At 37.4% G+C, this 20,313-nt stretch overlaps 1 protein-coding gene across 4 annotated transcripts in view; it reads right to left on the reverse strand.

Annotated features, from left to right (window-relative positions):
- MYPN (myopalladin) overlaps nt 1-20,313 on the reverse strand; it is a 73,130-nt gene that overhangs the window by 17,699 nt on the left and 35,118 nt on the right. For all 4 annotated transcript variants that reach the window (XM_082764972.1, XM_082764975.1, XM_082764974.1 and 1 more), the window contains 10 exons: nt 19,228-19,403; nt 17,554-17,605; nt 16,322-16,469; nt 14,743-14,814; nt 14,392-14,533; nt 13,390-13,413; nt 11,196-11,312; nt 10,089-10,455; nt 7,424-8,011; nt 5,045-5,192 (listed from right to left, as the gene is read on the reverse strand). In XM_082764972.1, the coding sequence (XP_082621098.1) occupies nt 5,045-5,192; nt 7,424-8,011; nt 10,089-10,455; nt 11,196-11,312; nt 13,390-13,413; nt 14,392-14,533; nt 14,743-14,814; nt 16,322-16,469; nt 17,554-17,605; nt 19,228-19,403 (1,834 nt within the window). The remainder of the gene's footprint in view (nt 1-5,044; nt 5,193-7,423; nt 8,012-10,088; nt 10,456-11,195; nt 11,313-13,389; nt 13,414-14,391; nt 14,534-14,742; nt 14,815-16,321; nt 16,470-17,553; nt 17,606-19,227; nt 19,404-20,313) is intronic.

Genomic DNA, 20,313 nt, shown 5'->3' on the forward strand with positions numbered 1-20,313 from the left:
ATACCATATAAAAAGATTATTTTGATTGCCACTCATTGCCAACTCCAGACAAGTTTCCCAGTTTAATCCCAGTGTTAGTGTTGTAACTTCTATTAGATTGGCTATTTGGCAGTTATTCTAAACCCAGTTAGCAGTTTATCTAAGAAACTGACATATATTTCATCTCAGTGTCTATTTCTAAGCTGTAGCACTCCTTGGCTTTAAAGTCTGATCTAGGCTACGCTGATTGAAGTCTTCTGTTTAGTTTGGATTCTTTCTTTCTACCCCCATACCACTCTTTCAGCAATCAGGATAAAAATACAACAGATCCAATGTGCATGCTTTTCTTGTTTTTCTTCATATATCATGTCCCATGCAGAGATAGCAGGGAAATAACTTATTTCTTGCAAATTAATTGTTTTGGGCCTCTTACATAGCACAAGGCCTGAATATCATGCTATCCATATGTAAATACCAAGCCTTTGAAGAGACTAGGAAGTCAGTTGTGGTACACAATGATGATGCTCAAAATATAATTCAGCTCAAAGTGACCGAGCCAGAGGAAAACAGAAGAGAAAATAAATTAAGTTTGTATCTCTAACTCCCACAAACTTAGCTGGAGTGAACGGCTCAGGAGTGTGTGCAACAGCATGAGGAGCTCAGGTTTCCTGTCCTAGGCAGTGAGTTCTGCAAGCCAGGATCCCTACCAGAAGAAAACTTATTTGTACTTTGTTGTTTAGATCTAGGTTTTGAGAAGGCATCTGCAAGTGACTGTTCAGTGATTCATTACTATGATTATTGAGAATTTATACCTATTAATACTAAGATCTTCTAACTTGTCTTGGATGGGTTCTTAAATCTCTTTCATTTCAAGTTCAGAGCAAACTTCTATGAGGACTCCTTGGGGTTTAATTCCCATCTGTAGTTCAAAATTATCTACATTTGCTGACTTTGGGATATGATATGAAGCTTGTCTTTGAGCAAGCTTTATGGAGTGGTTGAATCAAGTGTAATTATTGTGCTCTGGGGAATAGAATAATTGATTCTTGGGACCTTTCTGAGACTGACTTAGTACAGGAACTGCAAAAAGATGATTGTGTTTTATCATTGTTGAGGTATCAGTGATGATGTGGCCTGTGTGGTGAGTTGGGTTCTGCAGATGGCTCTACAGACCATGGTCTTAAATGTTCTAAAAGCTTTTGGACAAACACTACATTTCTTCTGCTCTCAAATTTATTGTACAGTATATACTAGCAAAAGTAAAGAATATTCATTTAATGGCTGTGAATAATGCATTCCCTAAACAGCTGTGTTTTTTCTCTTTGTCCTAAAAATAAGGCAGTGACCATGCTGCTCTCTGGGTCTTACATAAGACACAACCAACGAGCATTGCCACATGCTATTCTTCATAGTAAGTGACACAGATATGTGGGCACAATTTATAATTCTTATTGAAAAAAGATGTTAAACACGCCTAGGTACTTACTTCTTCCCTTCTTTTATTATAACATAGTTAATTGCTTTAATTCTGTTACTGCACAGGATTTTGAGGTTTAATTACCTCAGTTTTCTGTTTGATATTATTTGTATAGCAAAGATTTAAGGGAATAATGCCTTTAGTATCTAAGATTAGCTTGTAAAGCATAATTTCCTCTATTTATAGTCCCATTGATGTGAAGCCTGTTAATGTTTTCAACTAGAAATTTAAAATAATCACTTTGCATTACAAATTTATAAATTTATTCATTAGACTCTATGTCTGTCCTTTTCTTCCCATTACTTTTACTTCTACGTGGCATATTCTGAATGAATATTATGAAGATGTATTACTTGCAGGGAAGGTGAGGGGCCTGATGGGCTGGATAGACAGACTTGGAGAAGTGGAAACATGCTCTCTGTTCATCAAAGAGTTGGACACTCACTCAGTTTATGAGACTTGGATGCTTTGTCTCCCAGGATTTCAAACTCAGTCTCCAAGAGGAAGCTCTAATCTGCATTCTAATACAGCATTGTGGAAGTGGAGACGAGAGGGAAGTTCTGTCCTTGTTCTCTTTCTCTGTGTGTAAATAGTTAAACATCCACTAGAGCAAGGACAGAGACCTAGGTGTTTGACCTAGTTCCTAGGCAGAAGAGTGGATTCTCCTTCTTTCTCAGCCTGTCCCTACCTCTTTTCTCCAGCACAAAGTGGAAGAAAGAATTCTAACAGCTTCCTCAGACAACCATAACCATTAGAGCTGAAATGCTATCTGAAAAGTCCTGCTAAAGGAGGGCCTGTTCCATGCTGCCTCAAATTCTTACTTTTTGTTCACTGAGCTGGAGAAGGCAAGAGAGGGACTCATGTCTCCTGGTCAGACAGCTGTTCTGAAAGGTGGGATTTCCAGATTTCTGTGCTGCTGCTAAAGAATAGTTAATGATTTGTGCAAGCTGGGACAGCACCAACCATTCACTGTACCCACTGGCATGGAGTCATGCGGTCCTTCTGGGAGTGAAGAGTTGTACATGTACGTTGGACTGTCTTGAGGCTAAGGAAGAAAATGGGTGAAGTCTCCCATATATTGGCATTTGTCCTAACCTCTTCCTGCAATTGTATAAATCAATCCTCATTTAGTGTATCACCTGTTTGAAAGAGCTGAGCAAATCTGACTTTAAGACATTTGGAATAACTGAACCACATTTTTTCCAGCATTTCCAGTGGTGATGAAACTTTACCTGGCAATCTAACATACTACCATCTGCATAAATGACAGGTATGGTGTTATTTCTGGTAAAAATGACAGCTTGTTTTTACATGCGCTTGATCAAAAGTGAAGCTAGAATCTTAGCAAAATTTTATCTGTATTTCTATCAAAACTTCATGATTATCATAGCTGTAAAAGACTGAAAGCTAATGTGTTCTGTTCTCTGCAATAGCAAAATCACCAACTGCATTCTGATTCTAGATTTCTGTATTGTTGGTGATGAATGATGTACTGGATGAAACAGAAGGAGTACATCTGGATTATTAGATACCATGCTGAGTGCATAATGCTGACACACAGGAAAATCTTGACTTGTAAGCTAAACACTTATCATATGGAAGTCAATGATAATAATAAATAGTGCACCAGGATGTAAGTCTATCATATTAATTACTGCACTTTATACAGTAATATTAATCAATACCATTACTTTAAGATATAGATTGTCATTTACAGCTTTTATTTTGGATGATCCCTACATGTTCTACAGATACTGTAGATGAGACCAAGTGCTGCAATTGAAATTTGGGATAACAGTAAGGAAAATGCTATGGAAAACATTTTGTGAGAGGGAATTTTTGAAATAGTATGTAAAAATGCAAGGAAGCCAACACTTCAGGATTCTTACTGGATGCTGTGCTCCATTCATTATGCAGTGATCTCATACAGAGGAGAGTTGCGTTTGTATTTATGAGAAAGTGAGTAAGAGGCTTTTTCCTCCCATTATAATAAACAATTTAATGCAAATGTGCAATATATAGGATGAATATGTCTCATTTTAAAAGTTGCGTGAACTACAAAAAGAAAAAACAGGACAAAATCTGCAGGTGTGAATCCACCTCTACAACGTATGACTCTCATGATGTTGATTGTTCTATAAATGGCAAAGCTATAGAAATTCTGAAAAATATTATGCATTGCCAAGTCTTTAAATAATACTTCTTAAATAATTCACTGCTTTCACTGAGGAGAAAACTCAGACTTGAACATTTTCAGTGTTTTAAAGATTTTCAAATCAAGCTTTAGGTTTGGTGTCATACAGAATAGTAAATAAGTATATAAATAACTTTCTGTCAGCTGCTAACTTTGACGCTGGTGGTGATCGTTGTTTCTAAAGGGGTTATCATGCAGTTAACTCGAAAGACTGGTTGGTATTTCACAATAGTTCTCTAAATAGTTTGTCTTACTACCATAGCAAGTACAAATCGTAACACTTGTGATTCATCTGCAAAACATGCTGCTTTGCCAGTTGTTTTGCTCAAAAGTGCTGTGGCAGTGTGATCTGTCAGAAGGAAGGGTCAAGAGCAAAATTTAAAAAACAGGTATTACACTGCAGTTGTCCACAGAGGGTAATTTATTCCAGAAATCCCATGGCTTTTTGCTTATCTTTGCATGTTCTATGTCAGAAGGGCTAACAAATGTGAAAAGTTTCCTTATTGATGACAGATCAGGATAAACCATTATTTGCTGCGTTAAGCATGAGCTGGCAGGATGACGATGGAGGGCTCCATGGTCAAGGTGAGAGCAGAATAATCGCCTGCAGGCAGAACAGCTACCTAGCAGTCCTTAGGGCACCCTACAAGGGTGGACGAACCTGACTTACAGTGATATTAACCTCAAAATATTTTTATTCCTTCTTTGATTTTGTAAACACTGCCCAGACTGGTGGATTTATTGATTCCAGTTAAGAATGAACTGATATGTTTTAACTTCAGCTTTGTAGAAGGCTTGTTGTTTTCCTAAATTCTAATAATGACAGCCCTAAACTTAGTGTCTGCCAGTAACAGCTACCAAAACTTCTTTGTTAAGTACTTTCCTAACAACTTCCTGACAATTCATATGTATCAGGAGATTTGGAAAAATATTTAATGCTAAAAAATGAAAAATGTATTTTAGTTCAATCAAAGTGAAAGCAGAAACCTTTTTGTTACAGTTTGATTACCTTCCTCCTTAGTTTGGGTTAGAAATGTACAGTGTCTGAATGTGTGCACATGCAGTGAGTTGAGCAGCTTGTAAACTAAAAAATGAAATCCTGTGTGCAGAACGTTATGTGAGAAGAAAAAAGTTTTGCATTCCTACCATTCTCTAATTGAGATTATCAGAAATGAAAATTGCTACACAGTCACAAAGCAAAACCTCTACAGCTGCATCCCCTTGGACTTCCTATTTAAAGCTCTAGTTTGCTATTCCAAAGCAGTACTTAGCAAAACGCTTACTCTGCAGAGTAGTGTAGCTGCTCAACCATGCAAACACCTTTTGTGCCACAAGTCATAATACATGCCTTTTTCACAAGTGAAATTTATTTTAATGACACTTGTTTTTCTTACCTGCTGACTACTTTGTTGATTAATATCCTCTCTGAAATGTAGTTTTCTTTCCAGGTCCTTCACAAGTGCAGCTTTATTTTCCCGAATAGAATCATCTGTTGCTAATGGCAGAGGCTTCAGATTTTTCTTTGTTAATCCCTGGGTTGAGCTATTAAAAGAAAATTCTCACACTAACATGCAGCAACCAGTACAGATATTTATATATACAGTCACCTGTGATATAATATGTTAAGCTTCAGTTGTCTGGAAGAACTTATTATTTATTTACATAGAAGCCAAAGCACAATATAGGATTTGTTTTTTTTGGTACTGTTTTTATGATTCATCCCATTCCTATTAATGCCATCAGGCATTAAAGATGCACGTCTTAAAGAGAATAAGCACTATAATACTGAATAAAATTCTAAGTTCCGTTTATACTTATCCTAGAATAATGATGTTGCAATGGATGCTGAAGAGATGTGCAGAGGTATTACTGTAGGTGTACAATTAGTGCATTTTATTGTATCAGGCAATAATTTAGAAAGTTAATGTGATTTCTTACTGATCTTTATCTTACAACTTCAGTGATTACTTATTCTTCCTATAATCCTTCATTTTTCTCACCCTTTTATAACACCTAACATCAACATCTCTCTTTATTTATAGATTTAGTGTGTTTTATTTATCAGGGTTTGAGAACAGTTTTTAAATAATATCAGGGGACTGCACAAATGCATTGCTGAAACACAACAGCCACACAATATTAGAGAGAGTGCAGTGTTCCAGTAGCTTCCCAGTAGTTGGGATCCTAATAACAGGGTTCTAGGTAAAAGGCATAACTGACCATTGCTGTGCAAGATACCTGCCTTGTGGAGTGCCCTGCAGGCACAGTGACCTTTCAGCTCCGAGTCTCCGCACGATACGCTCTGGTTATGTGAGAACTCAGCTCACAGGGGAATGGTGAAATGTAAAAGACAGTATCTAACTGCCCCAGCTGGTAGGCATAGTGTAAGGATTTATTTGAGAATGCCTTCATAATAGTTTATTTGGTATGACAGTTAGAAAAAGTGAAGCACCTTGCAAACATTAAAAGTTATTAGTACAAATTAATTGGGCTTGAGCATTTGTGCACCAGCTCTGAATGGGAGGAAGGGTAGTGGATGTGCAATTGCATTTGATTTGTGCTTTCTGGTGCAACTTTATGGAAGCAGGATGAAGGTTTGAGTTGGGTATAGTTAAAACCTTCACTGTGAACCTGCTAACTTTATTTTATAAGGCCTGCCCACGATGCCAGGGCCTTGAAGTACCCCAGGCACGTGCCAAAGTGTAGCTGTAATTACCTGCCTGTGCTGGGCAATCAGGAAGTCTGGGAGCAGAGGTGCAATAATGGATCAAAGGCAAGATTTCCCTGCCAGAGTGGTGAATGCTCTGTATGCAGGGACATTTTCTCTGTTACAATTACAGGTCGGTGGATGTACTATCAGCAAGGTAAATAGGAGCTTGGGACTTACTGATGGCTATCACTACTTTGAAGTGTAACATCAGTAAAAGGGGGAAATATTCCTTACTTTGTGCAGAATTTGGAGTGCTGCAGATAAAGAGTTTTATCAATCTACTGGTGCAATTTCTTACTGATGAACACATACTAACACATGTTACCAGACTACCATGCTAACGCAGGTTTCAGTGTCTGCAAAAGGGATGTTAATTTCAAGTCTTCTAGTGAAAAGGGAACTCATAAGGCCACAACCTTTCTAGTACATCATTGTCCTGATTTGCTTGTGTGGTGGTAGCCATTTTGTCACAGAAATCATTCTGGCTGTGAATTAAAAGATTTCTGTGCAAGCCATTAACTCGCCTGAGATTTTCTAGGAGACTTTAAATACAGAAAGTATTGCAGTCAGAAAAATACCTTTCCACAATTTATTTCTTCAAATTATCTGGCCTAAGAAATAACATATTATGAGGTATGATAGGTAAGAAGGTTTTTATAGCTCATATAGGCAAAAGGGCTTTTAGGCAAATGGTCCTCTATAGATCATATAGGCAGATGGAGTGAGCTCATGGTGAAATCTCTTTTCTCCCATGAGAACAGTTCTGTGAATCTCTGACTGAGCCCCCATATTCTTGTCTGTATCTGTTTGGAAACTCCCATTTCTCTATCCTGAGTTTATCTCACCCTTAAGAGAGAAGATAAATAAAATGCATAACTGTAACCTTTACCTTTTTTTTTTTTTTTTTTTTTTTTTTCCCTTATAGAAGTAGTTTTCTCTTCCTTTCTTATATGAATGTAAAGATGAAGTGACCAGAATATGAGTGACTCACAAAAATACATCTTAGTTTCCTTTACAAGTATTTCACGTCCCTGCTTCTGCACATACAGTTCGTGCTACTTACGTGACTGGTGTACTTTTGGGCAGCCCCATAGCGTTGGTTGATGGTGCAGAAGGAAGTGAAGGAAGAACAGCGCTAAGGAAAGCTACTGGATTTGGAATTCGGCCAGTTGGGGAGACCGGAGTAGGAGTCACACTCTGTGGCTGAAATTGTTTTACACTGGATGTAGACAGTGTTAACGGAGGCACCGTGGATTCTTTTGGGCTTGGTAGAGACTGATCACTTTTGCTGGTAAATGCTGCTGATGGCCTTGATGGTGTAGGTGGAGGATTTGCCGTGACATTTTCCTTGTTATTTGTTCTTTGAGTTCCTTGAGAGACACTGCTGTATATTGTTACCGAGGAGCTAGAAGAGGAAATGGTAGGCGGTGGGGTCTGTGACGACAGGAACTGCTTAGGTCGGGTATAGTTGAATGCTTGTGAAGCAGAGGCTTTGCTTTGTTTGTACGTGGTTGAGGTGGATTGTTGATTGAATGAAGTAGCAGAATTCAATAAAGCTGTGTTGAATGACAGCTCTCTTGTAGATGTCTGATGCACAAGCTGTTGCTCAAGCAAGACTTGGTTATGGAGCTGTTTTAACTGGGTCTGATCACTGCGTGCAAAACAAAGATAAACAAGATTGGTCGTGAGCCTGGTTGAAGCCCTGAACATGCTGGCTGATTATGTTTCCATATGTGAATGGCGAGAGAAAAGACCTATGGCCTGTGATAGAGTGAGAGGTAGGGAAAGCTGCTAAATGACATATTCTCTAACATTATGAGAAGAGCATAATATTAGTTGGCTACAAAAATAAGCTTTTCCTTCGTCTGCCCTTCCTTGGAAGAGTCATGATAAAAGCTTTTGGACTGAAAATTATTTGATTGAAGATGATTCTTGCATTTTAACGCATAAAAGATAAATAAAAATTTTACTTGAAAATATTTAAGGGATAACATTGTCAAGTTCTGCTCTGTGTCACCTTAGTACATCTCTACTTGTGTAATAAAGAGTAGGACTGGGTTTGTCGAAATGAGAATTTGCAAGCCAGAGCGCAGTTACTCACCTTTTGTTAAAGTGAGCTCTGAAACCAGCATTCTGGCTGATAGAACTTGGCAATAATCCACCAAAAGAGACACCACCAATGTAGTTTAGGTGGCACTGACATTTAGCGACAGGTAATAGTACGTCTTTCAGAGAGTATTTGCACCTCATGAAATTGTTATTTCTTAGATACTCTCTATTGTATGTGTCTTCAGAGCTTTTTTACTTTGCAGTCAAGAAAAACTATTTTATATTGTCAAGTGATCTATTTTGTTATTGCATATATGGAAATACAGGCTAGCTTTTCTCCTTACAAAAACAGAAACAACATAGAGGATTTGGAAAATTATCACGTAATAAATTGCCCAGCATTAAATAAATATCATCAAAAAATTAAAAATGTAGAAGTGGAAACACAATGGTACTGGTAAATCAAATACAAGAAGTTAAGTGAATTTATTTAAAGGAATTACTCTTTCTATAATTTACTAAATAAAAATCCCATTAAAGGTAGATTAAGTTAGCAATTTCAAGCTTTTGAAAACTACAGAGTTAAAGAACTAGAAGTTGTGCAATCCTGATTTTATCTCGTTCATATGCATCTGCACAATAATGTACTCCTGTGTAACATTTTGTAGATTTTTGGAGAGAAATCCCGGTTTATGCAAGCAGTGATGCGAACTGTGGGCAGCTTAAAGTCTGCTTCTACTCATCCTTTAGATATAGCTTTAAAAGTCAGTAGGGCTGTGTGTCTGGGCTTCAAAAATAAATAAATAAAAGTAACACTGCTCCAAGTTCTTCCTCTCCTGCATGGTATGCAAGTTCTGTTTTCTCGCTTGTAATGTTTATCCTATGAAATTACATCCCCGCTTAAGGATATCAGTGAATTATTTTATAAAAGTCCTTCCTGAACCGTTAGTTAAAGCTGCTGCCTATTTAAGAAGTGAAATGAAGGACTCTGTGTGCTTTTTGTTAAACTAGATTTTAGAGGTTCCAAAAATACTGAAAAGATATTTCTTAATAAACTGCAATGTGCATTCCAGAAATCATTCTGTAAGAAAATTACACTATTCCTTAAACTTCCCCCTTGGACTCACAGTGCACTAATCATGCAGGTGCTCTTTAGTTTATGTGGTTTCACATTATCAAACACTTGCAAGTATTTTTTCTGTTTTAGGAGGAATTATGTTTGTGAGATATAAAATCATGAGGCATGGCCTTTGGGACTACAGTTGTTGGCCCATACTGTGTGCAAGACGAGTACGTCTGCTTTTGGCAAAACTGCATAATGAGAATTGAATGAGATATATTGGAAGAACCTGGTTTTATTTTGCCTGCACAAAAGCAATGTTGTTCATCTGTTATTTGCAGTAGAAGACGTGGAATTAAATAAAATTTAAAAGGGAAAATATTTTCCTTTGGAGCACACTTTTCTCAAGAGACATATACAGAAAAATATCTCTGTCTCTTTAGAAAGTGCTTTCTAAGGCTTAGTTGGTTAATTAGGCCAGCACCATGTGATACTGTCTTTTTGTTCCATGTTTATGTTTTTGTCTCTACAGTGTCCTGGTCTATGAACAGACATGTGATAAAGCAGATACAAAATAATAGCATTCATGCTCCTGAGACTTAGAATACCTTTTACTTACAGCTTTGGTTTAGCCAATACTGGAGGGGGTTCCTTGGATGGTGATGTTGGCTCTGGTACTTTCACTGGCTGTCCGTTTATCCTGTCCTGGAAGTAGTTGGGTCTGCTTTGGTTTGTGGTGCCGAGTCCATCCTCTGGTGGTGACTCACTTTCTTTGTCGTCTTCAGGCAGCTTGAAGTGCACACGGAGACCTATCTTGGAACTCGATCTGGGTTCGTTGTGGTTCACAAGAACACCTTCAAGTTTAGGTTTGGGGGGTTGATTGACACGTTGGGAAGGAACATGTGGGGGAGACTGATGTTCAGCAGCAACTAAGTTGATTGAGCTCATCGTGTGAAGGGCAGCAGCGTTACTACTGTCTTCAGATGCTGAAATAACAAATACCAAAGTTTTGATGATACATAAATACCATAAATTATAGTGAAATGAAATCAGAAAAGATACATTTGGAAAAACCTTCTCTAATGTCCTGGCCAGCTGCTGGAATGAATGATTTCACCTCATTTGTTTACCAACAAACTCCCTTAACAAAATAATATTGTAAAAAGCGAAAGGTGGGAGGAACAGCCACAGCCCTGGTTTGAAAGATCCAGTAGTGCTCTACAGCTATGAATTCCACCAGCATCTTTGCAATACAAACTTTCTTTTCAGAGGGTTCTCATGCTTTTTAGTTGTTCAGAGCACTGCCAGGACTTGAGCTGAATTGGAGTCCCCAGCGTGCTATGCTTTTACATACAGGTTTTTCACTCACCTGTCTCCTTAGTGCCTTGGCAGCATAAATCACATAGGCAGTATGAAAGAATCTGTTTTGGGGGTTTCTATTTTGGGTTCTGCACTAAAGGTTTATTAAAGAGCAAAGTAGGCAGTCCATGGAGGTTCCACAAATGGCTATTGCCCAATTCTTGAAGTCAGCAAGAGTCTTGTTTTAGGAAGGGCTGTGTGGGATTCATTCCCTAACGTTGCTTGCTGCTTCGTGTTTCTAACTGGGGAAAGACACTTTGAAAAGACATAGCAATCTGTAAGTTTGATAAGCAGCCTGGAGCACACAGCACATCAGCCTTCCCTGCTTGTATTTACTAGCCAGCAAAGGACTCAAACAGTCTCTTACCTTTGACAGTTAGACGAGCTATACTAGATACTGTGCCATATTTATTGCTTGCAGTACAGGTGAAACTGCCAGAGTCTTCTGAAAATACTTCAGCAATAACCAGAGTACAGATTTCCTCTGCAAAGCATCAGAGCAGTATTATTACTTGAAATGAGCACACATTGAACAAACACACAAAGCCTCAACTACACTAGGGGACGTTTCCTTAAGGTTTTCCACCTTGCTCAGTTTGATTTTATTTTCATCTGTATTATCAATTTTGGCAGCCTTTGTGTGCAGCAGCTGTTATCAGCATTGTGTGCAGCAACTGGTACCCTCTGTGCTCCAGCATGCCCAACAAAAGTGAAGAACAGGTGGCAGCAGTGTTTGGAAAACATTAGAGAATGTCCTCCCAATCACATGAAGTACAGACTTTCTTTATGAAGAACTTAATATTGAATCTGGAGGAGAACTAAAATGCACTCTGTACACACAAATCACTAATATATATATATTTATCTCTTTGCAGATTGAAAGGTTAGTTATAATTAACTGGGAATAATTCAAGTAGAGACACTGTGAGGTGAAGAAATGCAAAATATATACTTTTAGGCCAGCATTTTTCAAAAATACTACTACAGATCACCAGATAGATGGGATCATGCTAATTGTGCTTACAGGAAGTTGCCTTTTCTCTTTGCAAAGAAGACTCATGTGGGCATGAAAAAATGTTAGTGCAAAACTGTAGCAACAGAAATGAAATTCTGTCTTGAAAAGTCAGTCTGGGGTTATGACATTGATCCCCAGTCTGTGTCTGATGTCCAGGCAGCAGTACCAGCTGATAATAACCGTGGTGGTAGGATTTCACAACTTTTTTTGGTCAGGTATATGGAATGGGGAGGGTGGGTAACATCTAAAGGGTACTGAAACATAGGCTGATAGCGTTTCTTCAGTTAATAGCCAGTGACTGTTTTGCTACCATTTTGCAAGAAACTTTCTTAAAAAAAATCACTGGATTAATATTTTATGATAGCTCTTATAGAAGACCATACAACATTTAAATGCAATTGTTTCATGTCATCACTGTGGAGAATCTAGCAGCAACAGAGATTATTTGCTAACAACCATAGGAGAATCATAGTTTATTATAGTAGTAGGATTATAGAACTAGTTTAAGGCATTAGAGTATCTAGTTTATAGTACTTGGATTTGCCAACCACTGCATGCGTGGAAATCCAGATTCCTTCTGAATGAGCAGCAGGTGATGAGGCAGTGACAACTGCACCCGACTGATTACCCTCTGAAAACTGCTTCACATTACTCAGCAGTGATGCCACTGGACACTAAAGGAATGGCATCGGTGGGTTCTGGTAGAAGCTCCGCTTATTCATTCCTAAGTCTAAGGGACAGACATTGCAGAGAGGGGGGAAATCCTATAGATTTTGGAAGAATCTCTTTCAAGATACTTTTTGGGGTAAAACGCTTTTAATATGAAAAGGACAAAAGTTACAGAAGTCTATATTTCATAAGAATTGATACTCCTTTGGTTATTTTCTGTCTAAAGAGGGGCTGCTTTATTTTTTGATAGCGAAGAGCATAACGGAGAGGGTGATGGTCACATGGAGAAGTAATCAAAATCGATGAGGTTCCTTTGCTCCAATCAATCAGAGTAGCCTGCATTCTCCTCTGACTTGAAATTAACAAATCCAGCCACTTTTATAGGATTTGCTGATATCAGGGGTGGAACACCTGATGTGATACTCTCATATTACACTGGTAGGGAGCAAAGGGAATGGCTGACATGGCTAAACATCTGATGCAATGTTCCCTAACTGGTGAACTAGATAAAAATAGTTCAGTCCTGCATCATCTGGTGTACTTCTGATCTTCAGATATAGGGAACCCTCATGTGTTAATTTTGTTAATCTTCAGCTTTGTAAAAAGTGGACAGATCCTGAGTTAGAACTGGGACAAAGCAGAATGGAAACATTATTTTCTTGAAGTGATAAAATTCATTTAAGTTACGTGTTTATGGAACATTCGACCATTCTAGAAATGCCTCTCACTTATAACTATAGAACATGGGGAAATTAAAAATTGCCTTAATTAAACTGTGGAGTTTAAATAGTTGATATATTTTGAGGTTAAACCACCGTATTTGTATAAACAAAAAAAAAAAAAAAAAAAAAAAGATGAACTTTTTGATGATCCTCACCTGGTTCAGCCATAGATCGTGGTTCTAAAGGAAAGAAAAGCAGAATTAGCAGATGGAATATGTTTACTTTTGCTTTTTTTTTTTTTTTTTTTTTCTTGAACACTTACTATAAAGCTTAATCTTCTCTATATGATAGGATATTCCCTTTGATGCAGTTTTCTGTTTAAAGGGTAGTGGAGACAGCCAAGCACTGTGCTCAATGGTATGTCAAATCCACTGAACATTATGGACACCTTTGACCACTTACGAATAGGAAATAAATTATTCAAGGAGTTTTCTGCAATCTTAATATTACTTCAGTGTGTATTTAAGACGATTTCTGAAACTATTCCACACATGAAATCAAGTTATGATAAAAAATATCTTTCATTCAGGTTTGATTTAGTGTGATATTTAAGGAATATCTGTTGAGTTTTAGCAGTTTTAGCTGTCCAGTGGCATGAAAACCACAGACATTTCAACTGCATTAGAAAAGGGAAGTAAAAGTATGTTTTCAACCCATCATGTATCATGTGCACACAGATGTATATGTGAGCGTGCAAGAGTCATGCTATAATGTAACATGTATAAATCCAGTTACTTTTGTGGAGAGGTAAGCCATCACTGTCCATAAGCACTACTATAACCATAAGCACAGTCACTTAAGTAAAAGATGGGGCACTTTACAGGCGATGGAACTCTACATAAATGGTGCAGAAAGAAAAACAATCAGCAGAAGTAAGACTAAGAAAAGGACATTGCAGTGACAATGGGATCAAAGCAGAAGGCAAAACAATACAACAGTCTGGGGAATCTCAGACACATACTACCTCTGAGTATGCTGTTCAATTCATCTCCAGTTTTGGCTTCTGTGATCCAGATTTATTGCTGTAAATAAGGCTTATATAGTTCTTACCATTCTAATAAGAAACTTAAAGTGTTATATACTTAAAACTGCTATATTAGCAGTTTTGTTGCTTGCCTATATTTTATATTTGCAACATTTCCACACAAGAAACTTACTTTTCTGTAATATCCGAAAATCTGGAGAATCTTCTATCAGTGTTCCTTCTCTGTACCATTCAACCTTTGGGGACGGAGCTCCTTTCACCCGACATTCAAATACTACAAGCTGCCCCTCAGAAGCTGAGATGTCCTGTAACATCTAATAGAGAAAATGTATAAACACAATCAGTAAATGTTTTATTGATCTGGAAGTAATATTGATTTCAGAAAGATTTCATACAGTCATTCGAGTCCTTGAATGCCTTAAGAAAGGCATTTTTTTCCCTTTCATAGCTAGAAAGTTTTAATTATCTCTCCAAACAATTAATTGGCCTCTTTTCTTATGAAATACGTCATGAAACAAGTTACCTTTGTAAATACAGGAGCAGCAACTATAGGTCTTCCATCCAATCCTTGCAAATAGTTAGTGGGGCTTTGAGCCTGTGGGTTGCAAAACATCACATGGTGTTTAAGTGAATATAGGCTGTTTTTCCACATACAGGAGAAACATGGTACATCCCTTACATGCTAATTAAATACTTTGAAAATTGAAAGGCTCAGGCACCCCCATTCTTGGCTGTTAAATGGAGAGAGCTTCCTGTAAAAATTTTACTCTAGATTAAATAATATCTGGGACTGAAGAGTGAAAAATATACTGGGTTTAAAAAGCATTGCTATTACAGAACTATAGGCTAAAGAATCATTTGGGTGCTGTATACTAGACGCAAAGAAAGTATAGGTTCTGAACAGACATGGATACCTAGCTTTGTGTCAGATTGCAAGGCAAATCACTGCATGATCATCTGAGTGAGTGTAAAACGTGCTTTATGCTCATGGAATGACACAAAAGAGATTTTGGTTGGTGAAGTCTAGAGCAAAATATTAAGTGCAGTGAATAAACGTTGCTCCATTGCTGATTACTGGAAAACTTCCTTATATAGCTTGGTTAATAGAGTTTTTCTCTTTAGCCAAAATAGAAGTTGCCCCAGAACATCAGAACTAGGGATTTGGTATCTCAGGAGAACACAGACAAATTCTATAGATGTTGTCTGAGAAGTCAAGAAGCTTGAAAGTGGTAATAAGCTTCTGAGATAGCTGTCAGATTTGACTTAGGCAACCTCTGTCAAAAAGTATTACAAAGGCTTAGTTCTTTTCTCTTCGCAGTCAAAAGTAAACCTGCATTACTTCATCTATTCAGTATCTGTTTACTGGTTACCACCCTAGTGTTAAACATTGTAAAGGCAGTGTAAAGGGAATTCAACTTTTTAGCTTTATTTTTATGTAAATGTTGCTATTCTTTCCTAATAAGAAAGAATTCACAGTTATGATTATTCTGATACTTTGCAACAAACAGATCTATAAATGCATGCTAACATTAATTAGCAATCCTTTAGTATGGATACTAAAAGGATAGTATGGTAAATAAACATAACTACATATAAAGTAAACAGAGCCGTGCAATGATTTAGCTGGAAGTAACTCTCATTAAAAGATAATTATCTGAAGCAGGTTCTGTAGGAGAGGGCGAGGAGAAAGGTATAGGCTGCCACTATGGAAGTGAGCGAGTCAGTCTGCAATGTAAGACGCCAGTGAGTTGACTTACGCATCCAAGTGCCCTTCATGGCATGCAGCGTCTGACCTGCTGGAGCGCACAGACTCCTGCCGCTGGCCAAGCTAGCGGCAGCTGCTCCTTCTGCTCATTGCCGCAGAGATGCCTGTAACCCGGGGATGAAAGCTTCCCTTCCCTCTGCCAGGTGCTAAAGGTTAGCTGGCAGGCAGGACATCTCTTCTGCGTATGCCATTACTGTGTGGCTGTAAGGTTCAGAGTTGAAGTACAACAGCAATGTAAAAACTAGAAAATGTTGGGATTCTGAGTCAAAAGCTGTAGAAGAACCCATTTTAAATGTTTTCTTTTCATTCTTGAAATATAACACATCATCCCCACTACCTGAGTAACTGGCGTAGACACAGGCTGGACAGGTACAGACACAGGCTGAACCATAGCTGAGGGTGCATTGGAGGTTTCTTGGTGCTTGGTTGCAGCTCTAGTAGCAGGAGATGCTGCCTTCAGGGAGGTGTCAGCTGGCTTTGCATTGCTGTGAAATATTAACCAAAAAGAAGTTCTCTTAACTGGAAGCTAGAGCTATACGTGTGTCCTTTAGTTACGTCTGTCACAGCTACGTGCCAAACCTAGCCTCACTTCTGGGATTGGATTCTAATTAGTTTAACCTGATATGTACTACCAAGTAAACTTTGATTTGTAAGAATCAGCCTGCATATCTTGCCACTGTAAGCTCTCTTATCTAGTTCAATTATACCAAATGCAATAAAATGGCCTGGGTTAACCCTGTTGTGGCTTGAAAGGTGTTGCTATCAGCTGTGAGCAGCATGAGAGGACAATGTTAGTTTCTCTTGTACTGTTCCTTGTGTTTGTGTGCAAATTGGAGCTCACAGGATAGTAAAAATACGATGGTCCACGGTATTGTATAAAAAAAATGGTATTCGTCTCTTAAAAGAAAATGAAATTTGTCATGATTATAACCCTCACTAATAAATAATGGAGAAAAAACTGCATAATGGGGAAAAATGGGGAAAGTGTGCATAAGTCTATCTATCTAATTCAAATTTACACTTTATAAAGCACTGGCTGCATTTGGGATTGAATTAATGCATGCAAAGGAGCTCAAACAAAACAGTGACTTATGCCCATCAATTCAGTTTACTGAAATTCCTATGTATTAACTTTCATGTCTGAAGTCTGAATAATCTGTGTATAGCTGTCTTCTGTCAAAGACTTTATGACATACTGGATTTTCTTGAGATAAATTTTACTACAGTTTTTCCAAGTCAGACACTTAACTGACCATTTAACTTGTATGTAGTCAAATAGCATGTTTTAGTAGATTTATTTAGGATTTTAATGTAGAATATTTCTTCGTATGTTTATATTTAATAATAGTTTCAGTGCTTAAGCTAAAGTTTGTTGTTCCATATTATTTGTAAAACAAACAAAACACCAACAACCCAAAAATCCAAACAAACCCCAAACAAAAGCCAACATTTTGCAAGCTGCAAAATATTAATGGAATTAATAAATTCCATTATATATAAATTGAAATGTCTACACTTGTGGCTTCTTTAGCTATAAGAAAAAAGGAAGATAAAGCATTTTAAACTTACTGATCCATTTCGTCTTTGATGGTTTCACCTTCAGAGTCAGAAGAAGAGACTCCTATGAAAACCCAAAAAGAAAAAAAAAAAAAAAAAAAAAAAAAAAGTGAAGTGTTTTTTGGAGAATTTTATCTAAGAATCATATTTATCATCTTTATTAAGATTTCCTCTAGAGCATTGGAAGGATGCTGTATAAGGATATTGCCAAAACAAAAGATCACATTGCAATGGAAGTGAACCCTCCTGTTCATTACAGACTGTGTAAGACACAGAACTGCTCTTGACATAAGGCAGATTTAGGATGATGTGCAATTGAAATGAGGAAAACAGCATCCATGAGTGAATGCATACCTGAGCACTCCTCGGGTTCTCTTTAAAATGCCACTAGTATGATTTAATATTTAATTGCTGTTGTGGATCAGATAAGAGCTTCTTTTCTCAGATACCTGATAATAACATTTTTAAAAAGGGAGGATAAAAGGAGAGAGACACCTGGAATCATAGCTATTATTCATAAACTAGTGCCTCGTAACACAGTTTGGAGAAGACATCAGCTCGGTTTACTAACAGCTGTCTTCCTGAGACATTTTACACTTCTGATTCAGCCTTCACTGCTTTTGGAATTTGCATTTTCTCTGTAGTTTCTGCCAGTGAGCATCTCCACAAGCCATGGCTTCCATCCAACATCGTCTGAGTTAGGTAAAAGCAGGCCTTGGCCCCAGTCTCAAGAACTTGTAAAGCCCTGCCAAGCACAGACATCTCCCATTAATGCCAGGGGCAGTGCTGATACTAAAAAAGGATTCGTCCTTTCACTGTCAGATTAGAGATGTGAAAGAAGTATAACAGTAGAGCAGAAGTACCCTTGTATGAAGTGCGGTAGGTGCTTTAATTTATGAATGGTCACACTGTTGTCAGTGATGTTACGCATAGTGTGATATTTCCCTGCCTGAGAAATTAAAAAAGACAAAAGGAGTAAAAAAGATTCTGTGTTTATATTAAAATTATAATCCTGTTAACACAATGATGAATGCAATCTAAAACCTTACCAAAATCAGTGTTAAAAAATATGATATATAAACCTCTCTTAAGCCAAGTAGGATATATTAGGTAGAATAAGGAGAAAGAAAATAGACTTAAATCTGCAGGTATGTATTTTGTTTTATTTACAGCATCTATTCTGCAAGTAAAACATCAAATTGCTGATGTACCTATTCATTTCAGTTATGAAGTCCCAATAATTGGTTAAGATCAAGCTACTTTTAAATTTCTCTGGTGGAAAAAGACCAGCTTTGACAAGACATTCCATCTATACTAAAGACTCTAGGGAAAAGGGTCTAATAAGAATTAGACAGAAAGTTGAGGTTTCTTTTATTTATGTAGAGTAACCACAGGCAAAAAATATAGGTGGCATCAGAATTTCAGTATTTTTCAACTTTGATCTTGCAATCAGATAAAATCTATGGGAAGCAACACATTAAAATGATACATAAAAAGCAGTCACTTCTGTGAAGGTATTTTACAGAGAAATAATAAAATTGTTAGTAGTGACTGAAACAGTTGACTTCCTGCTACATGTTTTTTGTGACAAATCTAATAAGTAGGTAACATACACAATATATAATTACATCTTAATCCTGTGTTGCTAGTTTCAGCCACCAATTTCTGCAACAATTCTAACATTACCTTCTATGTAAATCTCCGCAGAGGTGGAGTCTGTTCCATAGATGTTTGAAGCAAAGCACGAGTAACGGCCTGTATCCTCCTCAAAAGCTTCAACAATAACCAACGAGTGTCGATCACCTGTCTGGATAATTTGAATGTCTGGTGAGTTTTCAAGCTCCTTCCCTTCACAGTACCACCTGCAAGGTAAAAAATATGGTTTGTCAGTGCAAGCAACTTGACAACTAGAATGACAATGTTGGAAATCTTTCTGATGATAAAATGGGTGGTTTTTAGCCTGAAGGTTCCAACAGAATATTGCAGACAAGTTGAATCATCGATCATATGAATAAAAATATTTATGGTTTTCACAGTATTCAAGTATGGCAAATAGAATTCCTTTCTTTGCAGTATTTAAAACTTATTGACTAGTTTATATAAGCAACTAGCACATACATTTCTTGCTACACAGATTTCAATAGTAGAGTGGAAGAAAAGGGAGCTATGAGTTTGAAACACTATTGGTCTAGCACTGAATTTCTCTTGAGGTACATTCAGATCTGTGTTGTGGCTTAAAGCGTAGCAAAAACAAACAAACAAAAACTAAATAAACAAATTTCCATCAAACTTGTGATTCCAAAGCTCATGTTGATTCAGAAGGTGATTAAAATACACTGTGATGTTAATCTTTGTTTTGTCATATATTTGAGAAAATCTTCTTTTAACAAGAGTGCATAAACGTATCATAAGGAAAGAGAAGTGATCTATTACAATGTAGAGGCACTTCCTTACAGAGCAATGGCTAGTGAGAAAGCTGGACCTTGAATTTTTTTCTGCGTGGTATTGCTGTTTCTCTTTCAAACCCAGCTACATATTCAAGAATGTTTCGGGCCCTTTAGAGGCTTCACACTGTCATCTAAGATGCTCCTAAGCACTCTTAGTTCTCTCAGTGGTCAGAAGGGCCGTGTTAGCAGAAAATACAGGACTCTAAACAAAAGTAAATGAACAGACAGCTCCTTAGGATGTGTTAATGACAGCAACCATCAGCTCAACATATTTATTAGTAGGGGGGAGAGCAGTCCTGACTGCTATTGCTTGTTCATATGGAAA

This window comes from Aythya marila (genome assembly GCF_965140915.1).
Source record: "Aythya marila genome assembly, chromosome: 7".
Classification (NCBI taxonomy): domain Eukaryota; kingdom Metazoa; phylum Chordata; class Aves; order Anseriformes; family Anatidae; genus Aythya; species Aythya marila.